The sequence below is a fragment of the Streptopelia decaocto genome, assembly GCF_964273445.1.
Source record: "Streptopelia decaocto genome assembly, chromosome: 23".
NCBI lineage: Eukaryota > Metazoa > Chordata > Aves > Columbiformes > Columbidae > Streptopelia > Streptopelia decaocto.
Window position 1 is genome coordinate 1,480,148 of NC_138678.1, and position 11,444 is coordinate 1,491,591.

The window sequence follows — 11,444 nt, forward strand, 5'->3', positions numbered from 1 at the left end:
CTTTTCATATCTGTGTATTCATTAACCCTGTACAAAAAGAAAGCTGATTAGCAAATGTAAATGTCCATATAAAAATAACCAACATCTGTTTAAATTTAGAAATTTATTTTGTTTAATCCACAAGCTTTATATAGCTTTAGTTAAAAAAACAAAAACCAGTGAAAACATGACAATATCCAAAGTTCGGGTTCCTCAGACTTTCAAAGGCCACAGCTCTGAAAGTTGCTCATACCATTCAGAAGAACCGTAACGAGACAAGATCTATGAATGGGGCAACGACATCTCACAAACAAAACTTATGCAACTGAAGGAATTATTTTTCTGGGACTGCTGATGATGGAAACTGCCCTTTAAAAAAAAGAACATAAAAATACAAATGAAATTCCAGTGTTCCAAATCAACATGTTACATCTATATAAACCCACAGTGTCCTGGTAAACAACATGCTTTCATTTATGTACCATCCTAAGTTCCTATTTTTGATTCGTTTTAATGGAGACTACACAGGCAACAGGAGAAAGCAATAAAATATATGTCCTTCCTCGGTAATTCTGCAGTGGTTTTACTTCTGGGCAAGCCTACAAACCACAGAGGTTAGTAGCGTAATGTAAGTGGATACAAAAGAAGTCAAATGAGACCCCTCACAGGTTCTGCTAAAGGTTTGGTTGGATTTCAAGGAAACCAGGGAACTGAATCATGTTCAAAACCTTCCAAACAAACCCCTACTGCTTCTAAAAAGTCTCACTCTAAATGAAATTCTGTTGACTGCCAATGAAAGAATGTCACTAGTACACTGTGGACACCTTTTGTAATGTAAATCCATGCCCTTTGTACATGGTGAACCTCAACCTAGCAATTATTACAACAAATGTTATATTCTAAAGCTCAAACACATTTAGCAATTTGAAATTGAATTCTGAGTACAAACCAAATAAAATGTACATTATATCAAAGGATTCAGCCTAGGATGGTGGGGACACTTGCGCCTTCCGCATCGACCTCAGGGCCTTCTCTCGCAGGTGTTTTTCTAGGTCATCAAGGTTGTCTTCTGGTTCACTTTCTGTCTCCTGCAAGCAAAGATCAAGTGTTTCTTCAGACACTGACGCTAAGCCAGGCTGCGGCCCTCCCAATGGCACAAACCATCGAGTGAAGCGCTAAAGAGCTGCATTTCTGAAGCAAGACTGCTGTTTAGAACAACAACAGTACCGTGTACATTCATCACCATCTATTTTCCTTCATGGAACAATTCAAAAGTAAAGCACAGGTACCAAATTCCTACCTTTTTGGGTTCTGTCTCTGCCTCCTGCTCTTCCTGTGCCGAGGTGGTATCTGCCGCAGCCACAGCAGCAGCTGCCGCCGCCTTCTCCTTCTTATGTTTTTTGTGTTTCTTGTGCTTTTTATCCTTTTTATGCTTCTTATCCTTCTTTTTCTTCTTCTTCTTTCCACCCCCTTCTTGATCTGAGTTCTGTAACAAACAATTCAACAGATAATTACAGCTCAGTCCTAAGGCTTCAAAATGTTGTTACAAGCAGCCCACAACCATTCTGGGAAATCTGAATGGACTGAGTAAGGATTTGTTTTTTTCCCATGTGAATAAGCTTAGAGCTTTTCAGCAGCTAAAACTTCATGAAAATAACTTGCCATATAGACCCCAAAATATTGCTTTTATTAGCAAACAAATACCCTTGCCGGTGATGGGCTCTGGGTTGGGCTTTTAGCCTTTTTTGCAGGTGACCAGTTTGCAGAAGGGGAACAGGACCGAGCAGGAGATGGAGGGGCCGGATGCTTTTTCGGTGCCGGCTCAGGTGATCCTGATGCAGAGCGTGATGAAGATACTCGTCTTGCAGATCGTGGGCTTGGTGTGGAAGCCCTTTAAAACACAAGGCCCACAATTAGGGATAAAAGAGAATGCAAAAATTAACAAGCCAAATGAACATACGTCCTTATAACTTGGCTAAGCTACCGCTTAAAAGTAATTAGTTACTTTGCTGGCATATGTTGCAAAAGGCAAAACAATCTAAAACCACTGTGGATCTGTAATGCAAAAGGATATTGCTACTTAATAGCTTGTTAAACAATACTACTATTGTTGTTCAGGAATGATTGTCCCTTTCTTCTGGTATGACTAATTTATAACCACATTACAGCAATGCTATTTTATCATCCAATGAATAAGACATGACATTCAGCTACATTTTCTTTATGAAAGAATTAGTAAGCCAGCACCTTTTGACTATCTGCTCATAAGAGCATCACGGTAAACTGCTAAAACTCTACATGTTTTTGTTTCCTCTTGGGTGACCACTTATGAAATGACTCATGAGCTAATGGAGTGTTGGCTCCCTTCTGCAGTTCGCTCTAAAATACGAGAAAGTTCTTGTTTTCTTTAAATAAATCTAGCAACAAAACTCCTCTCAAACTGCTTTTTCTCTGCTCAGTCCCAATGCTTTGTTGTGCTATTCAAACACCCCTCAAACTCTACATAAAGCCTCTTTAATAGGCTTCCAATCTAATAAACTAAAAATAAGCATTACAATGCAGCCACCAACACTTGAGCAGCCTCAAGATATATGAGAGCCATTTTAATGTGATTCCCCAGCTATTCCCGCTGCGTTAAAACAAACCAGACAAACCAACCCCCTCACAAAACTAATAAGATGGATTTTTTTTACTTTGTCTTCTTAGGTTCTGGCGTTCTCGACACCCTCCTGATGGGTCTAGTGCTTGGAGATGGAGACTGTCTCCTCTGGGGCGAAGCTGACGGTCCCCGTCGTGGCGGTGGCGGCGCTGGGCTCGCCGAGGTATGAGAAGCTCTAGGCCGTGGTGAAGGTGAATGCCGTTTGTTCTGTGGTGAAGAACGTGTTTCCCGATTGGACCTACTGGGAGGAGATCCCTTCCTGTGCTTGGAAGATACAGAGGGCGAACGCTTCTTAGCAGCTGGCGAGCTTCGTTTCGGCGGCGGGGAATGGGAGACTCTGCGTTTTGATTGTGGGGAAGGCGATGCTCTTCGTTTAGGTGGAGGAGGAGGAGAAGCCGTTCGTCTCTTAGGCGGTGGAGAAGGAGAATATCGCCGCTGGATCGGTGGGGAGTATCTCCGGGGAGAAGGGGAGCGTCTGCGGGGAGGTGGTGATGGAGACCTGCAGAGAAAACAAACGTTCAGGTGCCACATCAGCCTGTGAATTACTTACAAGTGTCTTGCAATTTGCCCAAAAAGGACTCCTCTAGAAATTCTTTAAAACATAAGAACCAGAAATTTGCAAAAATCAGCTTAATGGGTGTTACTCCGTATTTGATACAGCAATCAAATGATATCTAGGCCACACGTAATCTCACTAGTAAAACTACGTCCCCCTCCGTAACTGTGAATCAAGGAACTAGTTTCCTCAATCATGGCATTTCACAGAATGTCAGGGATTGGAAGGGACCTGGAAAGCTCATCCAGTGCAATCCCCCCATGGAGCAGGAACACCCAGATGAGGTTACACAGGAAGGTGTCCAGGCGGGTTGGAATGTCTGCACAGAAGGAGACTCCACAACCCCCCTGGGCAGCCTGGGCCAGTGTTCTGTCACCCTCACTGAGAACAAGTTTCTTCTGAAATTTAAGTGGAACCTTTTGTGTTCAAGTTTGAACCTATTACCCCAAGCCCTATCACTGGTTGTCACCGAGAAGAGCCTGGCTCCATCCTCCTGACACTCCCCCTTTATATATCTGTAAACATTAATGAGGTCACCCCTCAGTCTCCTCTTGTCCAGCTCCAGAGCCCCAGCTCCCTCAGCCTTTCCTCACACGGGAGATGCTCCACTCCCTCCAGCATCTTGGTGGCTGCGCTGGACTCTCTCCAGCAGTTCCCTGTCCTGCTGGAACTGAGGGGCCACAACTGGACACAAGATTCCAGGTGTGGTCTCCCCAGGGCAGAGCAGAGGGGCAGGAGAACCTCTCTGACCTACTGACCACCCCCTTCTAACCCACCCCAGGTACCATTTGCCTTTCCTGGCCACAAGGGCCCAGTGCTGGCTCATGGTCACCCTGCTGTCCCCAGGACCCCCAGGTCCTTTTCCCCTACACTGCTCTCTAATAGGTCATTCCCCAACTTATACTGGCACCTGGGGTTCTTCCTGCGCAGATGCAATACTCTACACTTGCCCTTGCTATATTTCACCCCAAGGGTATGGGAGGCCTCCCAGCCTCCTTGAACTCCAGAGTGATGACCCACTGATGCAAGCCCAGCTACAACCCCATCCCCCTTCAAGTCTAGTTCTTTTTACACACCACAGTTGGGAGTCAACAAACCAAACGCAACCACTTCATGACCAAAAAAACCCACAAAAATGCAATACTGACCTTCGACGGGGTAAGGAAGGCGAGCGGCGCCGCCTGGGAGGGGGGGCAGGCGAAGGAGAGCGGCGCCGCCTGGCTGGGGGGGGCGATGGGCTTCTCCTCCTCCGGCTAAAGACAGAAAGGGATTGCTCAGAAAAGTTGCAACTTAGCCTTGAAATTATTTTTGTGTTCTGCTTTCACTGTACAAAATAATGTTCATGCACTTCAAAATGAAATTCTGTCATAAGATGGAAAAAATATGCTTGTCTTTCTAAAGAGTGTGAGACAATGCTTAATTTTACTGTAATTTTCAAAGCCCACTACAGCAGTCACGAGGCAATTTCACGTTCTGCTTAACCTGATCTATTTGAATTTTGTAGCAGAAGAGGACACCCGATTCTCTCCCATTTCCTTCTCCTGAAACCTCATTTCTGCCATTTCCCTTGAACTGAATCGAGTGTATAATGTACATGAGTCAGCCCAGCTCACTGATCCACTGGAGACTAATCACCAACACCAGCTCTTTGTCGTCATGCAGAATTGCCAGGCCCAGCACAAAGGAGGAACTGGGAAGGCCCAGCTGTGCCAGGCGGAGCAGAACCACACTCAGCAGCGGTCAGAACTCCGATCGGATTGAAGTGTGAAACTGTACTCTTGAAAATAGCTTTTATCTATGGATCTAAAATCCAAAGTCACTTATTTCTTGAAATGCAGAGAAAAATCAGAGCTGGAACTAAACTGCAGCTACCTGGATTAAAGTTATTCACTAAATGAGCTATTTTCTGCTCTGCAAGGCTTACAACGGACTTCTGGGAGGGGAAATTTTAAGCAAACACATACTGAGATTTGAAATCAAATATCCTGGCTGCTGTTCTCCAAGACAATGAGTTACACCTTTTACAGAGCAGAGTTTGCTCTTTTTTTTTCTCTCTGCAGTGAAATGGTCCCAGATCCAACACATTAGGAAACACATTGGTCTGAATCTCTCTCAATTTACTACTTCAAGCCTGCAAAGTCCCAAGAATGGAAGTACTTGCCCACAACAAAATAAATGAGAGCGTGTCTAAATGACTTTCTATATGTAAATCCTATTTAACAGATCAATTTCTAACCAACCTTTTCATCACTGGCGATTGCCACCTCTTTTCCATCTGCATCCTGATAGCAGTGGAAGAAAAACAAAACAAGACAAATCTATCTGCCATTTGTTTGAGGCAAAAAATAATTCTGTTGTGTATGGCAGATAAGCAACATTAACTAAAGAGTTAAAAAAAAAAGACATCAGTTATGTTGAGTTTAAGAAGAAATTACCGAGGGGAGGATTCCTTCTGTCTTTTTCGTGGAGACGGTGATGGGCTGCGTGAATGTGAATGGCGCCGGCGTCTCCCAACCTCCCCGTTCTTCACGTTGGATCTTTTAGGTCTTTCCTCTTCAGATGATGATGAAGAACCAGAATCTACAAACGTAGAAGAATCACTCTCTGGAAAATGATTCTCCTGACACTGCTAATGCAGTTACTGACAGCTTAAACTGCCGTACTAACCTCTCCCACTTAACAAGAAACCTCGATTTAAGAGCAGTTTGATTAAAAATGGCAGTCAAAGTGAAGTGAAGCAATAAATAAATCCACTGGAGCTGGATAAGAATATTGGCAGCAACCAACTGTCCACATATAATTTGACCAGCCTGGTGATTTAAAAAGTGAACTGCAGTTCTCACACAAACATTAAGTGGACAAAAACCTACACCAGGTTCAGATTAATTTACTGATCTCAAGCATACAAGAGTCCAAAGTATTAGGAAATAACCTCATGCAACAACAGATTAAGTAATCCATAGCAAACAGTATTTGTGTGTGATGATAAGAGTTTAAAAGTGCCAATTTTAAAGATGTAAACCAATTAACAAGAGGTATACTGTAACCTTTAAAATTAATTATTACTCACGAAGAAGAAAGTGTAAAGTGATTTCATTACCAGTGGTAAATCTAGAAGCAAATTTACAATGGCACTGCAGTGCACATCATTTTCATCAGAATTTACATTTAACTACTTTGTGCAAAAGTAAAGTGCAATCCAGTTTTAGGAAATTTATGTCACCCGTACCAGATGAAGACTGTTGATTTTGCCTTCGGTACTGACGCCTCTGTTGAACAGAGTCTGCTGCAGCCATTTTACCTCCTTTGTCTTCTTCTGAAAAGGTATGTACACAGACAGAATATTTAAACTGAAGACACACATTTGTCTTATTCAGGCAGAAGCAAATAGTACTACCACAGAACATCAAGCGTGCCTTTTTTTGCCCCCAAATCTTAAGAAAACATTGAGGCTGGAATACACTCTGGCTGAGCTCTTCCCAAGAAAGCCTGGATGAAATACTTGAGGCAGTATAAGTGATCATCTGTATACTTCTGAAAACTCTTGCTTTCAATGCCAGCCTATCCAGAGGGCTCAGCAGTTTACCATGCCTTTTATTGCCACGCGTATTTGACTAAACCCGGACCCAATCCCAGCGTCGAAAAGCGAGAGCCATACCTGATTCAGACAGTTCTGCTTTCCTGGTTTTGGGTGCTGGAGAAGGAGATTCTCTTTTTTCAGTACTCTTATGTTTGGGTGCTAAAAGACAAAGTCAAATAACCCAATTACAATTTGTTACATCCTTGCACGCTGTCTGCTCATCCAAGCTGTACAGGCCGTCGTTGAGAAAACAAAAGCACAATATGATAAAGGTGCTGCAATACAATTTTTTCTGTGATTACCTGATGTTCTGCTAGGCGAAACAGAGCCACGGCTTTTTCTTGCACGATTCGACTGCTGGGGCGTTGGAGACCTGCGTGGTTTTGGAGGTGGACTTGCTGGTGGGGACTGCCTGTGTCTCCGCCGAGGTGGGCTGGCTGAAGGAGAGAGCCTGCGTGTTTTTCGGGGAGGACTGGATACAGTTCTTTTAGGTGCTTTCTTTGGTGGTGACCGGGAACGTGAGGAGGAGGAGGAAGAGCTACTGCCGGATAAGGATGCTGATGACCGTCTTCTCCTGGAAATCAAATATAACATTAAGTTCTGACCGGCCAGCTTAAGAAATTTTTGAGCGTGAACACCAAATTGCATTTCTTTGCAAGCACAAATAAAGAGCCACATATAACTGCACTTCCAAAACATGGTGGACAGCCTTCAACACTTGGTTTGTAGAAAAGGAGGATAACAACCCATCTTTCACAGTTAAACTACACAGTGAGCAAAAAGTTGTTAGTGTTACCTTTGCTTTCTTCCTGTCCATCTACAGACTACAACTCAGCTTTTCTCCTGGGAGCAATTAGTTTTGTTTGGGCTCTTTAACTTTTGGTTGGTTAAAAGAATTCTCCATGTTAGCACATGTGATTGAATGATCTTCAGAACAGACCTGTTCAAGTTTAGTGTGCAAGTACACTAAGTTGTTTTTATACCAGGAGGTAAAAATTTCAGACAACTTCACAATTCAGAGTCAATCTAACTATTCTTATGTTTTAGTCTTTCATCTTTACTTGGTAATTTTAATAAGGTAGGGCCTCTAGAATTCTGCGGCAAAATTTGTGGCAATTTCTGTTGCAATCGTGTACCTGCAGAATCCACCTTTGGCTGCAGAATTCCTGAGAACCTGGAAAAAAGAAACCCTACCTTGAGTGAGATAAACATTTGCTGAAAGGGAGCTCTTGTACATCTTGTAACACACATGTTTGGTACTTTTCACAGTTCTCGCAGTAACTGTGTGAAATGAACAGCTTTACAAACTCAGAAAAAAAGAGACATCACCTTGTCATCAAAAGGAAGAACTGTTCCTTCCTAAAAAAGAATAACTACTGTACACAGGAAGTACATAGGAAACACCACTTTAACTCTCTTCCTATGAAAAGGATAAGAATCTATTCTCTTCCTATGAAGACAAATGTCTATTTTGGCATTGCCAGAAGTACCTATTTTCTTTGCAAGGCAACTCAGAGCTTTGTTACTAGAACAACTGCTTATGCTGTCAAAATGTTGACCTCCAACACCGGAGAGCAGACCTTGGAGATTATTTTTTAAGAACACGAAGAAGAAACACACTTCAAGTCAAAATTTAATTTTTATTTTAATTTTATGTGATGGAAATGTAAGTCATAATTTAGAAACTGCCAACAAGTAAAACCCAGTTACTTGTTCTAATTTTTTACCCAGGCAGGAATAAAAGGTATTAATATTTTAACAAAAAAGTCATAAAAGATGTCAGGGTACTATGCTTGGAGCCTGTGGCAGAATGCAACCCCCCCCCACTCTCCTTCAATATGGAAGGAGTAGACACATCTCCCTTTCTCTCTGCTGCTTGAGGCTGACAGCTTTTTTTGTTTGGCCCCAGAGCCCCTGGCCAGGGCCGTTAATAGAGAGGAGAAGGCAACGCCGAGGCACCAGGGAGCCGCTGGGCACCCGCGGCCAGTGTGGGGATGTTTGGAAGCTTCAAGGGCACCCACAGCCAGTGTGGGGGTGCAGAGAAGCTTCTGGAATGCCCACAGTCAGATCTGATCAGGCTATAAAAACGGGATTCTCGTCGAGACTCCACCCCTTGCGCGGATCTCTTGGAGCACGAACGAGATGCTGCCGCTGAGAGCCCCCCCCAGGACAGAGACTCTGCTTGCCTTGCCACCACGCGTGAGTTAAAATTTACCCTCGCAGGATTGAGAGTGTGCACTTTCCGTACTCAATACGAGTACATGTATCCCTTTAAAATAACCCCACACCGTGTTCAGGCAAGTGTGGATTCTTCCCGGACTCAGGGACGCCTCCGATATTGTTTTGGTGAAGCCACGTGCATGCACACTGTCGACCTCCTGTTCTATTAGTAGCTGCCCCTTAATAATTTTCCTCAACTGATATCCGAACCTGTACTCAAGTCACTTTTGGAGTGCTAAAACCCTGTTTCTCACCGGTTTAATACAAGTTGGTTTGGACCCTGTTGTCCCTTAAACTAACCTTGGGGTGCCTCCGTGACAGAGCTATTGAAAGCCACTTGAAGAAGTTAGTTCTGAAATTGCCATTTTTCAAAAAGGCAGAATTCTCGTCATTTTCTCAACTCAAAAGAAATCATTTCACAACTACTGTGTTCCTCCACAACACATGTATGAAACATGACGCTGCAGTTTTTATATCATGCAGATCATACACCCAACAGCGCTGAGATAAGGTGAACAAGGTAATTTTGTAACACTCATTCCTCCCCAACTCATGGTGCCTCCAACTTTGAAAGTTTGACATTTTCAGTGGTCTCAAAAAATGGGATCTTACCGCCTCACAGGGGATCTGCTTCTTCTGTGTCTGGGAGGGGGAGGCATTCGCCTTGGCGGGCTCCTCCTCCGTGGGGATGGTCGTCGTCTCGGGCTTGGTCGCCTTCTAGGGGAGTAAGACCTGTCACAATCAAAAATTCAAATGAAAAGCAACTATCTAACTTTCAGAGTTGAGGAGATTTATCCTCAGGGCACTGAGCGTTAAGTTGCTCTTCTCCAAGTGCATCACATTAAAATAGCTGTTAGAATATGATGCAAAGTGGCTCATTTAGACACAATTGGTCCTTTAAAGTTTACTAACAACTCTCTACTAAGAAGAAAAAAGAATTTAAAAAAAAAAGGAAAAAATTTACAACATATTCAGCATCAAACCTATCTCCTAACAGAAGGCTACACAATTCCCATTATCTGACAAGTGCGATACTCAGCATTAAATAGCCCATTCTTATCCAGTCAGTGTTAGTGGCTGTGAGCACCTTCTCATGAACTGACAGCAAGAAAACAACTCCCCAACACATTTAACTACTGCATGCATCCCTCTCATTTGGCCTGAAACATCCCATAGCTCAACATCTCTTAAAAACATCACTATTTGAACCAAGAACATTACATTAAGTGGCACCTTTAGAAGAAAATATTCACTTCTCAACCTTCGCAACCAGGATAAACTGAAGTCCCACCTTGACCGTGATCTATGACGCCTTCTTGGTCGAGAGTGAGATGGAGAACGTGATCGAGATCTTGACCTTGACTTGGACCGAGATGGGGATCTTTGACGAGTCTTCTCTTTTTCCTTCTCTCTCTCCTTCTTTGAATTACGTTCTGGTGAAGTTTCCTTAGTCTCTGTTACAGGAGGTTCCGGTTTAGGAGGTTTTGGGATATCGCTGTTAAAAACAAAACCTTCATTTATAAGTGCATACAAACCACAGCCCCCCAAGTAACGTTTGAGAATCTGACAAGATATTCCCTGACAATGAACATTCTCCTGCCCATCATCTGACAACATGTTAGACATCCTGCTCCAAAACTATGAAAAGAATCAAAACACTGTACTATGATTCAAAGAGAAGCAAAAGTGATATACAGGCTATGTGTCAACTGGCTAGAAAACAAGATGACATTGTCAGAAATGGAAGAGATAAGCAAGACAATGAAAGCACAGGGGCAGCTAAGCACTATGCCTTTAGAACCCTATACAGGACAAAAGAAATCATACTGAAAATTATCAAATAGATTATTTCACCATTGTGGGGGGACAGGGAGAAGCAGGCATTCACAGAATCTCAGAATGTTAGGGATTGGAAGGGACCTCGAAAGATCATCCAGTCCAATCCCCCCGCCAGAGCATTTACTTGTTTGAAGTCGCCTCTGGAACAACAGTCTCCTTTGGTTTCACAGAGGGTTCCGGCTCAGGAGTCGCCTCTTTCTTTTCTGGCGCAGGGGTAGCACTGCGGCTCTTGGTTCTGTGATGAGGCGAGCGAGAATGGCTGCGTTTCCGCTCTCTTCTGACAGGTGACAACCTCCTTCGAGGGGAAGGAGACCTTGACTTGCGTCTAGGAAAAGGAGTGCCATTTAATAGCATAACATAATGACACAATGGAGAGGATAACAAAACCTGTCACATTCAGCAGCTAAAAGCTCTTCTGATTCAGGCACTCTTAGTATTGTCTACAGTAGTTAAAACACACATAGGAACACTTTATATTTTGTCCTAGTAATTGAAAGCCAAATTAAGATGTCAAACAAACAGAACCCCAAAAAACAAACCCTCAAGAACAAAAAGAAGGAAGTCTGGAATAGATAAAACATTAAAACCATTTCCTAGCAAAAACAATACCT

General features: G+C 43.1%; 1 protein-coding gene across 9 annotated transcripts in view; it reads right to left on the minus strand.

The window, feature by feature from the left end:
* Positions 1–84: 84 nt before the first annotated feature.
* Positions 85–11,444, minus strand: part of SRRM1 (serine and arginine repetitive matrix 1) — an 18,175-nt gene continuing 6,815 nt past the window's right edge. For 5 of the 9 annotated variants that reach the window (XM_082071712.1, XM_082071720.1, XM_082071719.1 and 2 more), the window contains 12 exons: positions 10,958–11,158; positions 10,286–10,489; positions 9,607–9,726; positions 7,077–7,348; positions 6,853–6,933; positions 6,424–6,510; positions 5,630–5,774; positions 4,343–4,447; positions 2,673–3,137; positions 1,684–1,870; positions 1,280–1,465; positions 85–1,067 (listed from right to left, as the gene is read on the minus strand). In XM_082071712.1, the coding sequence (XP_081927838.1) occupies positions 963–1,067; positions 1,280–1,465; positions 1,684–1,870; positions 2,673–3,137; positions 4,343–4,447; positions 5,630–5,774; positions 6,424–6,510; positions 6,853–6,933; positions 7,077–7,348; positions 9,607–9,726; positions 10,286–10,489; positions 10,958–11,158 (2,158 nt within the window). In that variant the 3' untranslated portion in view covers positions 85–962. The remainder of the gene's footprint in view (positions 1,068–1,279; positions 1,466–1,683; positions 1,871–2,672; positions 3,138–4,342; positions 4,448–5,629; positions 5,775–6,423; positions 6,511–6,852; positions 6,934–7,076; positions 7,349–9,606; positions 9,727–10,285; positions 10,490–10,957; positions 11,159–11,444) is intronic. The other 4 variants (XM_082071714.1, XM_082071713.1, XM_082071715.1 and 1 more) reach the window with 4 other exon arrangements.